The 21,657-nt window shown below is 41.1% G+C and overlaps 1 protein-coding gene across 2 annotated transcripts in view; it reads right to left on the bottom strand.

Moving 5' to 3' along the window:
* Positions 1 to 11,917: 11,917 nt before the first annotated feature.
* Positions 11,918 to 21,657, bottom strand: part of LOC147017440 (transcription factor HIVEP2-like) — a 97,392-nt gene continuing 87,652 nt past the window's right edge. Inside the window, exons 4-8 of one of the 2 annotated variants that reach the window (XM_085847100.1) lie at positions 17,547 to 17,722; positions 16,034 to 16,087; positions 15,512 to 15,613; positions 14,481 to 15,237; positions 11,918 to 12,717 (exon numbers count right to left, since the gene is read on the bottom strand). In XM_085847100.1, the coding sequence (XP_085703226.1) occupies positions 12,513 to 12,717; positions 14,481 to 15,237; positions 15,512 to 15,613; positions 16,034 to 16,087; positions 17,547 to 17,722 (1,294 nt within the window). In that variant the 3' untranslated portion in view covers positions 11,918 to 12,512. The remainder of the gene's footprint in view (positions 12,718 to 14,480; positions 15,238 to 15,511; positions 15,614 to 16,033; positions 16,088 to 17,546; positions 17,723 to 21,657) is intronic. The other variant, XM_085847101.1, reaches the window with a different exon arrangement.

Here is a 21,657-nt window from a genome sequence, read left to right as displayed (position 1 = left end):
AAAGTCGTTCTTGTGATCATGATAACTCTTGAATATTTATCACACCGACAGATTGAATGCATAACTCGATATGTTTTTCAACACACACACATTTTGTGTACGTTTTGCTCCGTTTCTATTGTAAACACACGAGTGCCAAGACCTTTCCGGTTAATTGAGCATGCAATAATAAACGTGTCGTGAACGCAACTAAGAGTTCAAAGCGACAAGACTATTTCAAGACCAAGCTCCTTAATCCCCCCTCCCCACCGTGGATCGTGGACCGTGGACCGTGGATGGTCGACTGTGGATCGTGGGCCGTGGACCGTGGATGGTCGACTGTGGATTGTGGCCCATGGACCGTGGATGGTCGACTGTGGATCGTGGGCCGTGGATGGTCGACCGACGGTGGATCGTGGGTGTACGGATCAATCGCGCAATGACGTTACGTTGAAAAGTTTTGAGCTTCGCTCTTTGATTACTCTCTCCGATTTATCTGACACGTGTTGTCTGTTTGGAACGGCCCGACAGGTGATCGTACCCTCCCTCTTGCGGGGGGTACTGAGAACTGCAGCGTAAAACTGCCATGAGCGGTCAATGTGACACATGCAATAACTAGAGGGGGAGCACTCGGTAGAGTGCAAAACCTCTGCCGCCAATACTGCTAGGTCACTCAAGTGAACCTGATATCCCATTCATTCAATCTGACGTCAACAGTGCTCACAGAGTTATAGTTTGCAACTTTCCCTTTTACTTTTAACTTTTTCATACTCAATTCATTCATCATAATCGTAATTCATCATTCACAACAGAAATTCATTTAACGTGGGTATATCCACCTGAAGTTCCAAAATCAGCCGCAATTATAATTTTGGCATTTTTTTGTTGGAAATCACTTATAACATGTAGAAATGCAAAAAAAAATCGAAATTTTGTTGAAAAAAATTTTCAATTTTTTTTTTCTCTAACAATTTTTTTTTGTAAGGGGGGGGGTTGGAAATCACTTAAAACATGTAGAAATGCAAAAAAAAAATTCAAATATAGCAAATTGGTCGCTATAGCAGCCATATGGGACTTTGGACCAAGTTCAAAATCTAATCGCATGATCCTTGGACCAGACATAACCCCCACCAAGTTTCGTCGAATTCCGTCGAGGAGTTTTTCCGTAATACTGTTCACAAACAAACAAACAAACAAGCAGTCATAGACTGGTGCTTACGAAATCGTCAACTTGACCTCTGACCTTGTCTAATAAAAGCTGTCTCTCGAGAAGGTAGCCACGCAAACCAGAAGTTTCTACGATGATTCTGTACCAAACCATCAAAAATTGAAAGTTTTGGATGTTTGACCTCACTGTGACCTTGACCTTGACCGATTTTGACCAAAATCTAATCAGCGGGAGCCATCACCCTCCTGAATCATGTGGTGTAATTTGACATTGGTAGCTTCTTCCGTTCTCGAGTTATCTGTACCAAACCATCAAAAATCGAATATTTGACCTCACTGTGACCTTGACCTTTGACCGATTTTGACCAAAATCTAATCAGCGGGAGCCATCACGCTCCTGAATCACGTGGTGTAATTTGACATTGGTTGCTTCTTCCGTTCTCGAGTTATCTGTACCAAACCATCAAAAATCGAATATTTGACCTCACCGTGACCTTGACCTTTGACCGATTTTGACCAAAATCTAATCAGCACGAGTCAGCACCCTCCTGAATCACGTGGTGTAATTTTACATTGGTAGCTTCTTCCGTTCTCGAGTTATCATTTTTTGGATGTTTGACCTCACTGTGACCTTGACCTTTGACCGATTTTGACCAAAATCTAATCAGCACTAGCCATCACCCTCCTGAATCACGTCGTATAATTTGACATTGGTAGCTTCTTCCATTCTCGAGTTATCGTGCCTACAAACAAACAAACAAACAAACAGAAACGGAAGGCATCAATATACTTACGAAATCTTTAGATTTCGTGAGTAACAAACAAACAGAAAGTGGTGAAAACAGTAACCTCCATCCATCTTCGATGGCGGAGGTTAAAGATTGTGCACGATGAACCGCAGCCAGGTGCAGACTGTTAACAATGCCAAGCACAACCAGCAGCTTACAGGTCGTTCCTATTTCCCATTTTGTAATCAATTGGTGAAACCTGTCAATGAAAAGAGAAAACACCAAAGTTTATCAGTTAAGATGGAAAACTTGTCTTTATCGTGAAGATTAGTGTCGATCTGCGTCGGCAGACAGGTTGGATGAAATCAGCAGGACATTAGATGAAGGTTTGCTTACAGCAGCTGTGGGAAGCAAGGAGAAGCTGACATTTCGGACGTTAACTCTTCATCGGAGCAAAAGAAGGTTCGACCAAGGTTTAAACTCCTTTTGCTTTTTGGGTTATCGCCCGAAATGTCAGCTTATTGCTTCCCACGGTAGAGTTAGAATTCTTCTCTCAACGTTCTGTTTGATTTTATCCATTTTTATCTGCAACATGTGGCACGTCAACAACAGTTCCGTGTTGCTGTTGTTGTTGTTGGGGGTCGATTTTTGAAATGTGCTGCCATTGGTCGAGCATCTGCCGGAGCACATCTCATTGGTCGCTTGACTCCACCGACCGCGCCACCCAGACAAAATGACATGGCCGCCATCTTTGTTTCCGTTGTGGGCCTGAAGGCCTCTGCTGATTAAATTATACACTGTCCGGGTTTGTTGCGTCAGATTACCATTCGCTTTGTTTGGGTCGAGTGTTAATCACGATGAGGGATGGACAAAAATTCGAATCATATGTCAAATAACAATTATTTATAAAGTTTAATCAAGCCCATAAGTGCCTCCTGAAAAAAATTGCAATACATAATTTTTGAACAGCCTCATATTGGGGTTCAACAATCCGTGACCATGTGATGAATCAGCTCATTTTGACATAATCATGGTGGAGGCTGACATGGATGAGAGGTGTCAAGTTAATCTTTTAAGAGTGCTTGAAATGGGTGTTTCTCAATCGGCCTGTTAACGGATTTTTAAAGCCAATTCACCCAAGCTTAATGGAGGTCCCGAGACCACGTACAGGTTTTTATGAACAAAACATTTAGTACAACAGAAATAGCGGGAGGGTGGAAGAGAGGGACACACACACACACACACACACACACACACACACACACACACACACACACACACACACACACACACACACACACACACACACACACACACACTCCTTTAGCAACAAAACTGAGGTAACAGATATCAAGGCAAATCCCCTTTTCGGAATCACTATGAATGTTATCTATCTCATCATATTCATTCACATGGGAACATCGGACAGACATGGCTATATCTAATCATATTCATACACATGGGAACATGGGACAAACACAGCTCTATCTAATCATATTCATACACATGGTGACATGGGACAAACACAGCTCTATCTAATCATATTCATTCATATAGGAACACAGAGAGACACGGTTCTTTCTAATCATATTCATTCACAAGGGAACATGGGACAGACATGGCTCTATCTAATCATATTCATTCATATAGGCCACAGACAGACACAGCTCTTTCTAATCATATTCATTCACATGGGAACATGGGACAGACATGGCTATATCTAATCATATTCATTCACATAGGAACACAGACAGACACGACTCTTTCTAATCATATTCATTCACATGGGAACATGGGACAGACATGGCTATATCTAATCATATTCATACACATGGGAACATGGGACAAACACAGCTCTATCTAATCATATTCATAGACATGGGAACATGGGACAAACACAGCTCTATCTAATCATATTCATTCACATAGGAACACAGACAGACACGGCTCTTTCTAATCTTATTCATTCGCATGGGAACATGGGACAGACATGGCTATATCTAATCATATTCATTCACATTGGAACACAGACAGACACGGCTCTTTCTAATCATATTCATTCACATGGGGAACACAGACAGACACGGCTCTATCTAATCATATTCATTCACATGGGAACACAGACAGACACGGCTCTATCTAATCATATTCATACACATGGGAACATGGGACAAACACGGCTCTATCTAATCATATTCATACACATGGGAACATGGGACAAACATGGCTATATCTAATCATATTCATTCACATGGGAACATGGGACAGACATGGCTATATCTAATCATATTCATTCACATTGGAACACAGACAGACACGGCTCTTTCTCATCATATTCATTCACATGGGAACACAGACAGACACGGCTCTTTCTCAATCATATTCATTCACATGGGAACACAGACAGACACGGCTCTATCTAATCATATTCATTCACATGGGAACACAGACAGACACGGCTCTTTCTAATCATATTCATTTACATGGGAACACAGACAGACACGGCTCTTTCTAATCATATTCATTCACATGGGAACATGGAACAAACACGGCTATATCTAATCATATTCATACACATGGGAACATGGGACAAACATGACTATATCTAATCTTATTCATAGACATGGGAACATGGGGCAAACACAGCTCTATCTAATCATATTCATAGACATGGGAACATGGGACAAACACAGCTCTATCTCATCTTATTCATACACATGGGAACATGGGACAAACATGGTTATATCTAATCATATTCATAGACATGGGAACATGGGACAAACACAGCTCTATCTAATCATATTCATAGACATGGGAACATGGGACAAACACAGCTCTATCTAATCATATTCATAGACATGGGAACATGGGACAAACACAGCTCTATCTAATCATATTCATACACATGGGAACATGGGACAAACACAGCTCTATCTAATCATATTCATACACATGGGAACATGGGACAAACATGGCTCGATCTAATCATATTCATACACATGGGAACATGGGACAAACATGGCTATATCTAATCATATTATATTTATATATATATAATCTCGATTGTTCTCTGGGCTTTGAAGAAGTTTGTGAGTCACAATTGAAACATTGGCTTGAGACTTGATCGGCTCATGCTGGTTTGTATTAAAAGCGGCGCGAGTTTGGTTGACTTTTATCATTTCGGTTGGTTGTGCATTTTTTTAAATAATTGCAATGAATCATCCCAATTGCAAAAACCTTAATATATATATATATATATATATATATATATATATATATATATATATATATATATATGACACACACACACACAGACACACACAGACACACACAGACACACACACACACACACACACACACACACACACACACACACACACACACACACACACACACACACACACACACACACGGTTTCTAAAGAAACTATGTCATTTGAAGTGTGGATGACACAGGAGAGAAATGGGGTGGGGGTGGGGGGGGGGAGAGAGAGACAGCATTAAGCAGGCTGTCCTCTTCGCTTCCACAGTTTGTGGATGTTAAATGTCCTCCAGTGTATTTGTGCATATTGTAAGCATTTGGACTTGTCTGCACTGAGGCAAAATCATTTTAATGGGTTGAACAGATTCCACCACATATCTGCTCTCTAACCGCTGCAGCAGTAGCACAATCGGGTTCGATGAATTATGAGTATACCGGTATACCACAGATCAAGTCAAAGAAAAAGTCGTTCTTGTGATCATGATAACTCTTGAATATTTATCACACCGACAGATTGAATGCATAACTCGATATGTTTTTCAACACACACACATTTTGTGTACGTTTTGCTCCGTTTCTATTGTAAACACACGAGTGCCAAGACCTTTCCGGTTAATTGAGCATGCAATAATAAACGTGTCGTGAACGCAACTAAGAGTTCAAAGCGACAAGACTATTTCAAGACCAAGCTCCTTAATCCCCCCTCCCCACCGTGGATCGTGGACCGTGGACCGTGGATGGTCGACTGTGGATCGTGGGCCGTGGACCGTGGATGGTCGACTGTGGATTGTGGCCCATGGACCGTGGATGGTCGACTGTGGATCGTGGGCCGTGGATGGTCGACCGACGGTGGATCGTGGGTGTACGGATCAATCGCGCAATGACGTTACGTTGAAAAGTTTTGAGCTTCGCTCTTTGATTACTCTCTCCGATTTATCTGACACGTGTTGTCTGTTTGGAACGGCCCGACAGGTGATCGTACCCTCCCTCTTGCGGGGGGTACTGAGAACTGCAGCGTAAAACTGCCATGAGCGGTCAATGTGACACATGCAATAACTAGAGGGGGAGCACTCGGTAGAGTGCAAAACCTCTGCCGCCAATACTGCTAGGTCACTCAAGTGAACCTGATATCCCATTCATTCAATCTGACGTCAACAGTGCTCACAGAGTTATAGTTTGCAACTTTCCCTTTTACTTTTAACTTTTTCATACTCAATTCATTCATCATAATCGTAATTCATCATTCACAACAGAAATTCATTTAACGTGGGTATATCCACCTGAAGTTCCAAAATCAGCCGCAATTATAATTTTGGCATTTTTTTGTTGGAAATCACTTATAACATGTAGAAATGCAAAAAAAAAAAAATCGAAATTTTGTTGAAAAAAAATTTCCAATTTTTTTTTCTCTAACAATTTTTTTTTTTTGGGGGGGGGGGGGTTGGAAATCACTTAAAACATGTAGAAATGCAAAAAAAAAAAAATTCAAATATGTTTTCAAATTGGCCGCCATAGCAGCCATATGGGACTTTGGACCAAGTTCAAAATCTAATCGCATAATCCTTGGACCAGACATAACCCCCCCACCAAGTTTCGTCGAATTCCGTCGAGGAGTTTTTCCGTAATACTGTTCACAAACAAACAAACAAACAAGCAGTCATAGACTGGTGCTTACGAAATCGTCAACTTGACCTCTGACCTTGTCTAATAAAAGCTGTCTCTCGAGAAGGTAGCGACGCAAACCAGAAGTTTCTACGATGATTCTGTACCAAACCATCAAAAATTGAAAGTTTTGGATGTTTGACCTCACTGTGACCTTGACCTTTGACCGATTTTGACCAAAATCTAATCAGCGGGAGCCATCACCCTCCTGAATCATGTGGTGTAATTTGACATTGGTAGCTTCTTCCGTTCTCGAGTTATCTGTACCAAACCATCAAAAATCGAATATTTGACCTCACTGTGACCTTGACCTTTGACCGATTTTGACCAAAATCTAATCAGCGGGAGCCATCACGCTCCTGAATCACGTGGTGTAATTTGACATTGGTTGCTTCTTCCGTTCTCGAGTTATCTGTACCAAACCATCAAAAATCGAATATTTGACCTCACCGTGACCTTGACCTTTGACCGATTTTGACCAAAATCTAATCAGCACGAGTCAGCACCCTCCTGAATCACGTGGTGTAATTTTACATTGGTAGCTTCTTCCGTTCTCGAGTTATCATTTTTTGGATGTTTGACCTCACTGTGACCTTGACCTTTGACCGATTTTGACCAAAATCTAATCAGCACTAGCCATCACCCTCCTGAATCACGTCGTATAATTTGACATTGGTAGCTTCTTCCATTCTCGAGTTATCGTGCCTACAAACAAACAAACAAACAAACAGAAACGGAAGGCATCAATATACTTACGAAATCTTTAGATTTCGTGAGTAACAAACAAACAGAAAGTGGTGAAAACAGTAACCTCCATCCATCTTCGATGGCGGAGGTTAAAGATTGTGCACGATGAACCGCAGCCAGGTGCAGACTGTTAACAATGCCAAGCACAACCAGCAGCTTACAGGTCGTTCCTATTTCCCATTTTGTAATCAATTGGTGAAACCTGTCAATGAAAAGAGAAAACACCAAAGTTTATCAGTTAAGATGGAAAACTTGTCTTTATCGTGAAGATTAGTGTCGATCTGCGTCGGCAGACAGGTTGGATGAAATCAGCAGGACATTAGATGAAGGTTTGCTCACAGCAGCTGTGGGAAGCAAGGAGAAGCTGACATTTCGGACGTTAACTCTTCATCGGAGCAAAAGAAGGTTCGACCAAGGTTTAAACTCCTTTTGCTTTTTGGGTTATCGCCCGAAATGTCAGCTTATTGCTTCCCACGGTAGAGTTAGAATTCTTCTCTCAACGTTCTGTTTGATTTTATCCATTTTTATCTGCAACATGTGGCACGTCAACAACAGTTCCGTGTTGCTGTTGTTGTTGTTGGGGGTCGATTTTTGAAATGTGCTGCCATTGGTCGAGCATCTGCCGGAGCACATCTCATTGGTCGCTTGACTCCACCGACCGCGCCACCCAGACAAAATGACATGGCCGCCATCTTTGTTTCCGTTGTGGGCCTGAAGGCCTCTGCTGATTAAATTATACACTGTCCGGGTTTGTTGCGTCAGATTACCATTCGCTTTGTTTGGGTCGAGTGTTAATCACGATGAGGGATGGACAAAAATTCGAATCATATGTCAAATAACAATTATTTATAAAGTTTAATCAAGCCCATAAGTGCCTCCTGAAAAAAATTGCAATACATAATTTTTGAACAGCCTCATATTGGGGTTCAACAATCCGTGACCATGTGATGAATCAGCTCATTTTGACATAATCATGGTGGAGGCTGACATGGATGAGAGGTGTCAAGTTAATCTTTTAAGAGTGCTTGAAATGGGTGTTTCTCAATCGGCCTGTTAACGGATTTTTAAAGCCAATTCACCCAAGCTTAATGGAGGTCCCGAGACCACGTACAGGTTTTTATGAACAAAACATTTAGTACAACAGAAATAGCGGGAGGGTGGAAGAGAGGGACACACACACACACACACACACACACACACACACACACACACACACCCACACACACACACACACACACACACACACACACACACACACACACACACACACACACACTCCTTTAGCAACAAAACTGAGGTAACAGATATCAAGGCAAATCCCCTTTTCGGAATCACTATGAATGTTATCTATCTCATCATATTCATTCACATGGGAACATCGGACAGACATGGCTATATCTAATCATATTCATACACATGGGAACATGGGACAAACACAGCTCTATCTAATCATATTCATACACATGGTGACATGGGACAAACACAGCTCTATCTAATCATATTCATTCATATAGGAACACAGAGAGACACGGTTCTTTCTAATCATATTCATTCACAAGGGAACATGGGACAGACATGGCTCTATCTAATCATATTCATTCATATAGGCCACAGACAGACACAGCTCTTTCTAATCATATTCATTCACATGGGAACATGGGACAGACATGGCTATATCTAATCATATTCATTCACATAGGAACACAGACAGACACGACTCTTTCTAATCATATTCATTCACATGGGAACATGGGACAGACATGGCTATATCTAATCATATTCATACACATGGGAACATGGGACAAACACAGCTCTATCTAATCATATTCATAGACATGGGAACATGGGACAAACACAGCTCTATCTAATCATATTCATTCACATAGGAACACAGACAGACACGGCTCTTTCTAATCTTATTCATTCGCATGGGAACATGGGACAGACATGGCTATATCTAATCATATTCATTCACATTGGAACACAGACAGACACGGCTCTTTCTAATCATATTCATTCACATGGGAACACAGACAGACACGGCTCTATCTAATCATATTCATTCACATGGGAACACAGACAGACACGGCTCTATCTAATCATATTCATACACATGGGAACATGGGACAAACACGGCTCTATCTAATCATATTCATACACATGGGAACATGGGACAAACATGGCTATATCTAATCATATTCATTCACATGGGAACATGGGACAGACATGGCTATATCTAATCATATTCATTCACATTGGAACACAGACAGACACGGCTCTTTCTCATCATATTCATTCACATGGGAACACAGACAGACACGGCTCTTTCTCAATCATATTCATTCACATGGGAACACAGACAGACACGGCTCTATCTAATCATATTCATTCACATGGGAACACAGACAGACACGGCTCTTTCTAATCATATTCATTTACATGGGAACACAGACAGACACGGCTCTTTCTAATCATATTCATTCACATGGGAACATGGAACAAACACGGCTATATCTAATCATATTCATACACATGGGAACATGGGACAAACATGACTATATCTAATCTTATTCATAGACATGGGAACATGGGGCAAACACAGCTCTATCTAATCATATTCATAGACATGGGAACATGGGACAAACACAGCTCTATCTCATCTTATTCATACACATGGGAACATGGGACAAACATGGTTATATCTAATCATATTCATAGACATGGGAACATGGGACAAACACAGCTCTATCTAATCATATTCATAGACATGGGAACATGGGACAAACACAGCTCTATCTAATCATATTCATAGACATGGGAACATGGGACAAACACAGCTCTATCTAATCATATTCATACACATGGGAACATGGGACAAACACAGCTCTATCTAATCATATTCATACACATGGGAACATGGGACAAACATGGCTCGATCTAATCATATTCATACACATGGGAACATGGGACAAACATGGCTATATCTAATCATATTCATTCACATCGGAGCACAGACAGACATGGCTCTTTCTAATCATATTCATTCACATCGGAGCACAGACAGACATGGCTCTTTCTAATCATATTCATTCACATGGGAACATGGGACAAACACAGCTCTATCTAATCATATTCATAGACATGGGAACATGGGACAAACACAGCTCTATCTAATCATATTCATAGACATGGGAACATGGGACAAACACAGCTCTATCTAATCATATTCATACACATGGGAACATGGGACAAACACAGCTCTATCTAATCATATTCATACACATGGGAACATGGGACAAACATGGCTCGATCTAATCATATTCATACACATGGGAACATGGGACAAACATGGCTATATCTAATCATATTCATTCACATCGGAGCACAGACAGACATGGCTCTTTCTAATCATATTCATTCACATGGGAACATGGGACAAACACAGCTCTATCTAATCATATTCATAGACATGGGAACATGGGACAAACACAGCTCTATCTAATCATATTCATAGACATGGGAACATGGGACAAACATGGCTCGATCTAATCATATTCATACACATGGGAACATGGGACAAACATGGCTATATCTAATCATATTCATACACATGGGAAAGTGGGACAGACACAGCTCTATCTAATCATATTCATGGACATGGGAACATGGGACAAACACAGCTCTATCTAATCATATTCATTCACATCGGAGCACAGACAGACATGGCTCTTTCTAATCATATTCATTCACATGGGAACATGGGACAAACACAGCTCTATCTAATCATATTCATAGACATGGGAACATGGGACAAACACAGCTCTATCTAATCATATTCATACACATGGGAACATGGGACAAACATGGTTATATCTAATCATATTCATAGACATGGGAACATGGGACAAACACAGCTCTATCTAATCATATTCATACACATGGGAACATGGGACAAACACGGCTCTATCTCATCTTGTTCATACACATGGGAACATGGGACAATCACGGCCCAGGGTTCATGAGACAGCGTAGAGCTTAGTGAATGTAAGCTTAGCTGTTCAACAGCGAGGCTGAGGGAGTTGAGTGGACAGAGGAGGTGAAAATATATATTTGGTGTAGCAGGTTGTGACCACAGTGTGGGCATTCATTTCAGTTCTGGATGAGACCATCAAAAGGGGAAGGGAGCATTTTGAGAGAAGACAAATACATATGAGAAAAGGAAGAGAAAAATAGCAGAGGAAAGGGAAGGAGAGTTCAAAAATGCTGCCGTTTTGCGTACATAATATGTAGATGGCCTCAAATTGTGTCCCGAAAAAGCTGTGTTCCAGTCTTTTACATAATATGTAACGACAAAAACTCACAAAGCACATGTGAAGTTTTAAGACACAAGCAGGCATTTGCTTTATATGTTTTACAACACAAAAGAAGCAAAGTGCAAAAGCACAAACTGTACAAAGAATCAACTTATTAAATTTACTTTATGTACAAAGATAATTTCGAGAAATATAAAAATATGCTTTTCAGTGCAATATTATCACAGATATGTTGATGAAACACGCATCGTGAAACTGGCCATTTAATCTAACAAGAAGCACATTCGAATAAAAATCTCGCTCAACGACACCGATTGTCATCACCTTTACAATCGTTAAACTCTGTCATAAATAGAATTGCTAAAGGAGTGTGTGTGTGTGTGTGTGTGTGTGTGTGTGTGTGTGTGTGTGTGTGTGTGTGTGTGTGTGTGTGTGTGTGTGTGTGTGTGTGTGTGTGTGTGTGTGTGTGTGTGTGTGTGTGTGTGTGTGTGTGTGTGTGTGTGTGTGTGTGTGCGCGTCAGTCATTTCCAAGTCGACACATGGCTTTATGCATTGACTTCACATTCCACAATCAGTGCGAACCTTTGGAATGTAATAAAAGTTCATCAAAACGGTTTGTAGAAGGTTAAAAGATTGTCGCAATCTCGCAATTGTGTCAGATGGAGGCACAACATTGGATGTGGAGTCCAGGTAAGTTCAATGAAATTCCGATCATCATCTCGAAAACCACCGATGTTGCTTCGACCGTCGTGAGAAGCTGAAAATCCATTTTGCATTGATAAGTAGAAGGGACGTGTCCGAAGGTCTTGCCCTTTGCATTGCAAAAGCATTGATTTGTCGTGACCATGTCGACCGAATAACTGCGAAGGACGAATAAATAGAAGATGATTCATTTATTCTGATATCCCAGATTGCTCTTTTTGTTCCTTGTATAGAGACATTTTCAAAATATTTTGGCTGCAGGGGCCATCTACTTATTACGTACATGCTTGTGGAAAGAGGGTGAGGAGGGTGGGGTTGGGGGGGGTCCATGAAGAAAATTAACATTCAGAGAAGAGGACGTGTGTGTGTGTGTGTGTGTGTGTGTGTGCGTGTGTGTGTGTGCGTGTGTGTGTGTGTGTGTGTGTGTGTGTGTGTGTGTGTGTGTGTGTGTGTGTGTGTGTGTGTGTGTGTGTGTGTGTGTGTGTGTGTGTCGTTGGTTGTTATCTCCATATGCAGGTTTCAGAATTTGGAACGGAGTCCTTTCAGGTCTCAAAGTGTCCACCTTCGTGAGTGTGTGTATCTAAGATATATACATTTATATAATATGTATATATCAAAGTAGATGTAGATCGTAATAAGTAGATGGGGAGAAAACATTCTGAAATTTGCATGCTTAATAAATAGATGGCACTTCCAAATTAATCGGCATACAGCTACATCTATGGTATTTCTACTTTAGGGGATAGATGATACATTTTATATTCTTTATTTTTTTTCTGACCTTTGTAAAACTTGCAATTGACTCCTCCCAGGCCCTCACCCCATGGAAGTAATCGCAATGTAATTCCATGTGATGGTTCGTTTTAACAAAAATAAATAAATTATTTAACTATTGCCATCGTCATGTATATCGATCATGAAATTTATTCTCTAAACAAATGATTTGGAGTTAAAAAAAATTGCTCCTGCACATGAAGCAGCACAGTGCTATGTTTACTTGCTAAATGGATTAATGTATCAATTTGGTTGCACAAAGTACAATAAATGGTGATGAATTTTTCTAATAATTCTGGGAATAGTAGCATTCTCCAATTCACCTGTGAGAGGAAGTGGTAGGGTGAGTGAAGGACGATGGGAGGAGTTAGCAGAGAAAGGTGGAACAAGAGTGTATGGAGGAGAGGTAGAGAGAAATATGTTGGAGGGAAAGAGACAACCTGGATGTGTGTGTATATATATATATATATATATATATATATATATATATATATATATATATATATATATATATATATATATATATATATATATATATATATGTATATATATATATATATATATATATATGTATATATATATATATGTATATATATATATATATATATATATATATATATATATATGTATATATATATATATATATATATATATATATATGTATATATATATATGTATATATATATATATATATATATATATGTATATATATATATGTATATATATATATGTATATATATATATATATATATATATATATATGTATATATATATATATATATATATATATATATATATATATATATATATATGTATTGGAAGGAGATAGAGGGATGTGGAGAGACGTTCTAGAGAAGATGGAAGAAAGGGATGCGATTGGCCGAGTAAAACGGTTAAAAATAATAATAATAATAATAATAAAGGAAAATTGTATCACTTAAAAGTTTGGAACTTTGTATTTGTCTGTATGTTATTGGAATGCAGATACATTTGGTCACGATGGATTTGTATACAAAGAACAAAGCTGGCTCACATTCTGACTGCATTTACACCTGACGTGCTGGGGCTGGGGGGGGGGGCAGCACCCTGAGGCTCACACCCAGTTTTTATGTCTCTGTTCGTATCTAAAGATGTACCACAAACTCACTGTTTGGTAACCACAGCATCGGAGACAAATGTTTCTTCGCACAAGCCGATGTTATATATGGACGACATGTGCGTTCGATGATCTCGTGAACTATATTTGCTAGTTCTGTCAAAAGATGGCGCTGTAGCACAGGCTGCAGTAGTTTGCTGCAGAGCTGTAAGCTCTGCGGGAGGCAAAGATGGAACAAGTTTGAAAGGTAACAGCACTGTGGTTTTGTCTTGATGCCTCAGAGACACTGTGGGTGGCAGTGTCAGTTGATGGCAGTTGGACAACGGCAGGACATCTTTGATACAGTCAGCCTGTGGCTCCTTGGGTGCAGGGTTCGACCAAAACCGAGGGATGCGTTCATAGTCTGTGACCTCATCGAAGGCCTTTGCTGGCCAGATGACGTTGCTGCGAGGCAAAGTCTGTTGCACAGAGCTCATGGAATTTGTTGCTGGCAGTGTTGAGCAGCAAGGCCACAGCAAGGCTGCTGGTCTTTCTGGTTTGGTCGCTTCAGGGCATCCAGTTTTGTTGCCCGGCAAAGATGTTGTTGTGAGAAGGTCGACGTTTACTCTTTCTGGCTTCACCACCTTTGCACTTTCAGCGAAACCTCCAGAATCAGACACAAGGGCAACATCTTGCTCCTCATCATCCTCTCCTTCCTCCTCTTCATCTTCTCCATCTTCAACGTCCTCCTCCATTTCTCCATCTGTGTCTTCAACATCAGAAAACCGGTGATCGTCATCCTGAGAGGTGTTCAATTTGCAGATCTCATCTGCAATAGAAAAGTTGTTTTTTTAACTTTTCATTATGATTTAGATCCTGTAGTACGTGCTCTATCCCTTGTGGAAAAATAGTTAAGAGGGGTGTATGGGATTCAGAAGGTAATGTCTCCCACCATGAATCCAATTTTACCCATAAAGGGGCAGATACGCTTCACATCATGAGTCTTAAGTAAAGTTCATCATCACTTAAAAGAATGTATTTAAATTGATGGAATCCCAACATCCTCAAGCCAATATTGAAGGAAAGACAGAAAAATAAATTACTTTTTTCCTTGTTGTCATGACTTCCTCCAGCCATTAGTGCAGGATTGATCTCTTGGGACTTTTTGCTGTGTGCCTTCGACTTCATATGCTTTGTCAGATTTCCTGCAGGAAATGGCAAGCGACCACTTGTCAACTTTTTAATACAAGCTGGCAGTGTTATAACTCAAAGTGGAAGTGTTAACAAGTTTACTGACACAAAATGTGTCCTTAAACTTGTGAACATTTTGTATGTTAACAAGACACAAACATAAATGCTTGTGAACTAAATTTCAAAAAAAATTAAACAATTACGACTACTACTACTGACACTGTTATTCCAATATTACTATGGGGTTGGCGAGGGATCATTTTCACCCCAAGTCTTTCACGATCCAGCTGGTCATGCCTGGAGTTCAACTGAAGATGGAAGGAATTTGTAATTCGTTCAGGGTGCTGGTGATAGCTCACCTACTCTTCACGAAAGGCACAGTGGGATGTTTAATGTTCATAAGTTAATGATAACAGACAAGACACCCACATTACCATCCATTCGAGGGACAGCGCACCTTGTGATGCAAAACCCTGCCTGCGGAACACCTGGATGACAGTTTAAAGTCCGGTCAGGAATTGAACTCAGACCCGACACCTCAAAAGTAAGGGTGCTACATCTGCACCATCATATTATACATGTTGTCAGTCTGGTAATGGCAACCAAATGCATTTCGAAAGTTTATTACTGTAACTGAGAGAACGCAAACTAAATCAAACCGATTTTATGAGAGAGAGACAGACAGACAGAGAGACAGAGAGACAGAGAGAGACAGAGGGGGAGAGAGACGGGGCGAGAGACAGACAGAGAGACGGGGCGAGAGACAGACAGAGAGACGGGGCGAGAGAGAGAGAGAGAGAGAGAGAGAGAGAGAGAGAGAGAGAGAGAGAGAGAGAGAGAGAGAGAGAGAGAGAGACAGAGGGGGAGAGAGACGGGGCGAGAGAGATAGAGAGAGAGAGAGAGGTAGAGAGAGAGAGAGAGAGAGAGAGAGAGAGAGAGAGAGAGAGAGAGAGAGAGAGAGAGATGGGGTGAGTGAGAGAGAGAGAGAGAGAGAGAGAGAGAGAGAGAGAGAGAGAGAGAGAGAGAGAGAGAGGGAGAGAGGGAGAGAGAGAGAGAGAGAGAGAGAGAGAGAGAGAGAGAGAGAGAGAGAGAGAGAGAGAGAGAGAGAGAGAGAGAGAGAGAGGGCGAGAGAGAGAGAGAGAGAGAGAGAGAGAGAGAGAGAGAGAGAGAGAGAGAGAGAGAGAGAGAGAGAGAGAGAGAGAGAGAGAGAGAGAGAGAGAGAGAGAGAGAGAGAGAGAGAGAGAGAGAGAGAGAGAGAGAGAGAGAGAGAGAGAGAGAGAGAGAGAGAGAGAGAGAGAGAGAGAGAGAGAGAGAGAGAGAGAGAGAGAGAGAGAGAGAGAGAGAGAGAGAGAGAGAGAGAGAGAGAGAGAGAGAGAGAGAGAGAGAGAGAGAGAGAGAGAGAGAGAGAGAGAGAGAGAGAGAGAGAGAGAGAGAGAGAGAGAGAGAGAGAGAGAGAGAGAGAGAGAGAGAGAGAGAGAGAGAGAGAGAGAGAGAGAGAGAGAGAGAGAGAGAGAGAGAGAGAGAGAGAGAGAGAGAGAGAGAGAGAGAGAGAGAGAGAGAGAGAGAGAGAGAGAGAGAGAGAGAGAGAGAGAGAGAGAGAGAGAGAGAGAGAGAGAGAGAGAGAGAGAGAGAGAGAGAGAGAGAGAGAGAAAGAGCGAGAGAGAGAGAAAGAGCGAGAGAGAGAGACGGGGCGAGAGAAAGAGAGAGAGAGAGAGAGAGAGAGAGAGAGAGAGAGAGAGAGAGAGAGAGAGAGAGAGAGAGAGAGAGACAGAGACAGAGACAGAGACAGAGACAGAGACAGAGACAGAGACAGAGACAGAGACAGAGACAGAGACAGAGACAGAGACAGAGACAGAGACAGAGACAGGAGAGAGACTTGTTTGTCAACAACGGAAGATGTTGCAAGCACAGTTAGACATGAAATGTGTAAGAGATGAGGGGATGCACCTTTGGTTTTGAAAGCGAAACAGCAGCTGGAGCAGCGGAAGGGTCGCAAGTCCGAGTGTGATCGGATGTGTTTGCGCAACATGCTGGGTTTACGACACCGAATGCCACATTCCTCACACACGTACTTTCCTCGTCCCCGTCCGCGTATGTACACGTAATCCTCGTTTGTCTTGTACCTGTCATGTGAGGTTTCAAGGAGGGAGCAATAGGAGAGAGAAAATCGATCTTCAATTCAAAAATTAATGTGACATGCTAAGAAATTGAAGAATACGAGAGAGTTCATAGAACACAATTTAAGAAAACAGAACTTTAAGAAAACTAGAGAGTTCAAAGAACACAATTTAAGAAAACAGAACTTTAAGAAAACTAGAGAGTTCAAAGAACACAATTTAAGAAAACAGAACTTTAAGAAAACTAGAGTTCATAGAACACAATTTAAGAAAACAGAACTTTAAGAAAACTAGATAGTTCATCGAACACAATTTAAGAAAACAGAAATTTACGAAAACTCGAGAGTTCATAGAACACAATTTAAGAAAACTCGAGAGTTCATAGAACACAATTTAAGAAAACTCGAGAGTTCATAGAACACAATTTAAGAAAACAGAACTTTAAGAAAACTAGAGAGTTCATAGAACACCTTACCCACGCAGCCATGAGAAAAGGGACATGGGAAGGGGCTTTTCATCTCCTGCTTTGTTTCAGAGCACAATCTATATTTACTATGAGCTGCCATTTTGTCTGAATCTCGATATTCCCCAATGCTGAGAGTGCGAGCAGCATATTTGATTGGTCGAGATGGCATAAAAAGACATAATATTTTGCCAAGTACAGTCCTGCTAAACTGGACGTTTTCAGAAGTGACAATAAGGCGATTTGTGTTCTAGAGTTCAAGTACAGTGCATAATTCAATTGAAATGAAATGAAGCTTTTAAAGGTTGTGGAAGAGAAAACATTCTTTTTTCGAAGTTTACCGCCGTTGATGTGCCGTCCTTTACACGGCCTTATTTCACACGTTAAATTAGTTATTTGTGCCTGTTGGATGTGTCCTTCATGATGTCCTGAACAACACTAAGTTTCCTGTTTGGAATTATTATCTTGCCAAAACGAAGTTTTTGCAAGATATGTTAGTCAGCTTGTATGTTTTTTTTTTGTTTGTTTGTTTGTTTGTTTGTTTGTCTGTAATCACGTATAAAAAATTCTGCAGAGCACAGTTATCATTGGAAATTTTTGTAACTTCGCATATGAGAGGCCTATAGAGGTCCCTTTCAGTGCACAAAATTTTGAAGGTCAAGGTCAAAGGTCAAGCTCACTTTGTCGCAAATCAGGGGAGTCGACGAAACCCTTATTTTTTGAGTAATTTTGATCGGATCGTCTTCAAACTTCATGGGAATATAGTTCATGGTCTGGCGCTCAGCTGATTAATTTTTGGTAGCGATTGGCCTTGACCTTCATGGTTAGCGCCTAAGGTCAAACATATTTGACCCCAAGGTCAAATTTTCAAGTTTTAGGAACCATATCGTGTAGTACCTCAAATTGAACACCTCGATGAGTGCTTTCTAGATATGTCAAGCTTGAGACATTATGACGTCATTTGGTGACGTTATGAGGCAAAAGCATATTTTTCTTGGTTACTCTGTAGAACGATTCTCATCGGAATCTCTCGTAGGCAGATATTCCTCAAGGAGTCGCTCCTGGTGGATAGCAGCTCTGTTCACCTCAGTGTGACCTTAAAGAAGTCACACGTGGTCACCTTTTGGCAAGATACGGGTCACCCTGCGGGTGACATTGGTATATTTTCAATTTTGTTTGACACAGACAGACAGACAGACAAACTAAAACAACTACCTTAATCCTCCCTGCACATGCACGATGGTGACGAGATTCTGTACAATTTGCCAAATTCAGATGCAAAGTACTGCAAAACCGCAGGTTTGTGTTCCGATTTGTGTTCCGATTCGTGTTCTCCAGTGTTAAAAATATAACATTCAATTGAAAGCAAGTAGTTCGTCGATCATAGACTGATGTCTGTACACAGATAGACAGACTGACAGGCAAAGTGAACCGATTGCTTAACCCTCCCTTTTGCTTCGAACACGCAGGGTAATTTGATTCCAAAATGCTATTTGGTCTATATTACTTGTTTCATCTACATCTCATTTTCTTAAAAATCACAACCCATTTTACATCGTTGATGTTGGCAGGGTCTAAATGATGCTCGACAAAAGGCCTGTTGTTTTTTTCAGATATCATTGGGATTAAATGTCTGATGTTGGTTTAATGGTTAGGGTGGTGGGCTTGGAATCCCAGGATCCTGAGTTCAAATCCTGCTTTTCTGTTGAATTAATACCAGGTGGGGTTGACTCTGCCTGTCATCCTTCTGAGGTTGGCAAAATGAGTGCCAGCTTGCTGGTATCCTGTGTCAGAGTGGTGACCCGTCCAGGATTGTGCCCAATAGCCAAGGAGACTGCTTAGACAGCACCAACGCTCTGTTCAGAATCTGGTCCCAATGAATGCATTGGGACTATTATGTTAACACAAGACTGGCAGGATGGTGCACACTTAGCTTTTAGCTCTCCAGTTTGGGTTTAATTCCTAACTTGACAATATACTGTCGGATTGATGCTTTTCAGGCAGGGCGCTGCATCCCAAAGTGTGCCAGACCTGGGATGAACGTTGAACCGGTTGTCCCGAATACTAGCATTCGTTAAAGAAGATTAAAGACCCACGGTGTCTTTTGCGAAGCATAGGCGAGTTATAGCTGGCATCCAGAGCAAATTACAAATTTGTGCCCAAAATCACCTTCAGTCGATCGTCAAGCCCGGCCAGCCGGTTCGTGAAAAAACTTGGGCCAAAATGTTCCCTGGCCGAGGGAAAAAGAAGCTGAGAATAATTTGGGAACTTGTAGCAGTAGGAGTAGTAGTAGTAGCAGCCATATGAATTCGCAAGGATTACAAAAGGGACCCCCAGCATAACATCCCCTTTAAAACCGCATTGTGCTCAGGATTATGGCACCGCCAAGACAGCTCAGCAGAAGCGCAGTCAAATTGTAGAGAGCGCGTCTTGTTGGAATGATGGAGAGGGAGTAAAATGTGGGAACATGTTAAGAGAAAGTGTCATGAATGTGGATATTACAAAGTGGTATTGACTTTAACTCCTTAAAACCATGTGCCTGAAGCATTGGACCAAATAATTATAATTATTATATCACACTGCTCGCTTCGCGAAACTTCAAAAAAAAATTGAGACGTTCACAACTGAGCTCCGTGCCATCTGGTGCAAATTATCCATGTTCCTCAAGGGTAATGCGCCTGGGGTAATCGTCTTTGCCTCATCCTCCCAAAGCCTAGTGTCTCTATACAAAAAGCATCCCATTTGCCAGAGGATGCACAATGGAAAGAGAAAGGATAAATGGAGTCCCTCAGAATGATATGTCGAGAAACCCACGCCCTTGCAGAAAATAGCAAGCATTGGCCAGGCTGCTGGACAAGACTATCTGCCGAAAAGCTCTTAGCCACAAAACCATGCTGACTTGTCTTCAGCATTGACTTCAGCTGACAATGGCGTCAAACGTTTCCTTGGGAACGCTTGTTGTGTCTGGCATGGAGTTCTACCATCTTGCTCGGCCTCAAATTTGAGATTTTGCACATACAACGTAATTAGTTTTTTCTTTCAAAGAAATGCTGTCAAGAGGTCTCTTTATGTCACTGAATGTGTAGAGCTTGAGATGAAAATGATTGTGATGAGGCTTATTGTAATTTGGGTATTATAAAAACATTTCATTTGTACAGTCATTCATTTCCTGTTGGAGGCTTGATGGGGCGAATGGGTCTGCTCAAAGTGGTTATGGAAAGGAAAGATTCAATTATATGCTCAACCCAACTCAAGATATTCTGCCATGAGACTGGCCGAAAGTTCTGTTTGTGTATAATACATCTTGGTTTGTTTAAACCTCAGTTGTCAAATTTTATCCTTTAAGAGAGTTGCCTTAATTTCCTTCTTGATTTTGAACAACCTCCTGCCCCCCTCATACCTTCTCACCCCTACTTGCTATCTACATGTTCTTCCATTACCCTCCTCCAACTGCTATCTCCTCCAGAACCTATTTAAC

This window comes from Eptatretus burgeri, chromosome 11 (genome assembly GCF_056783735.1).
Source record: "Eptatretus burgeri isolate ZD-2024b chromosome 11, Ebu_testis_v1, whole genome shotgun sequence".
Lineage (NCBI taxonomy): Eukaryota > Metazoa > Chordata > Myxini > Myxiniformes > Myxinidae > Eptatretus > Eptatretus burgeri.
This window is presented reverse-complemented; position numbering and strand designations above follow the sequence as displayed.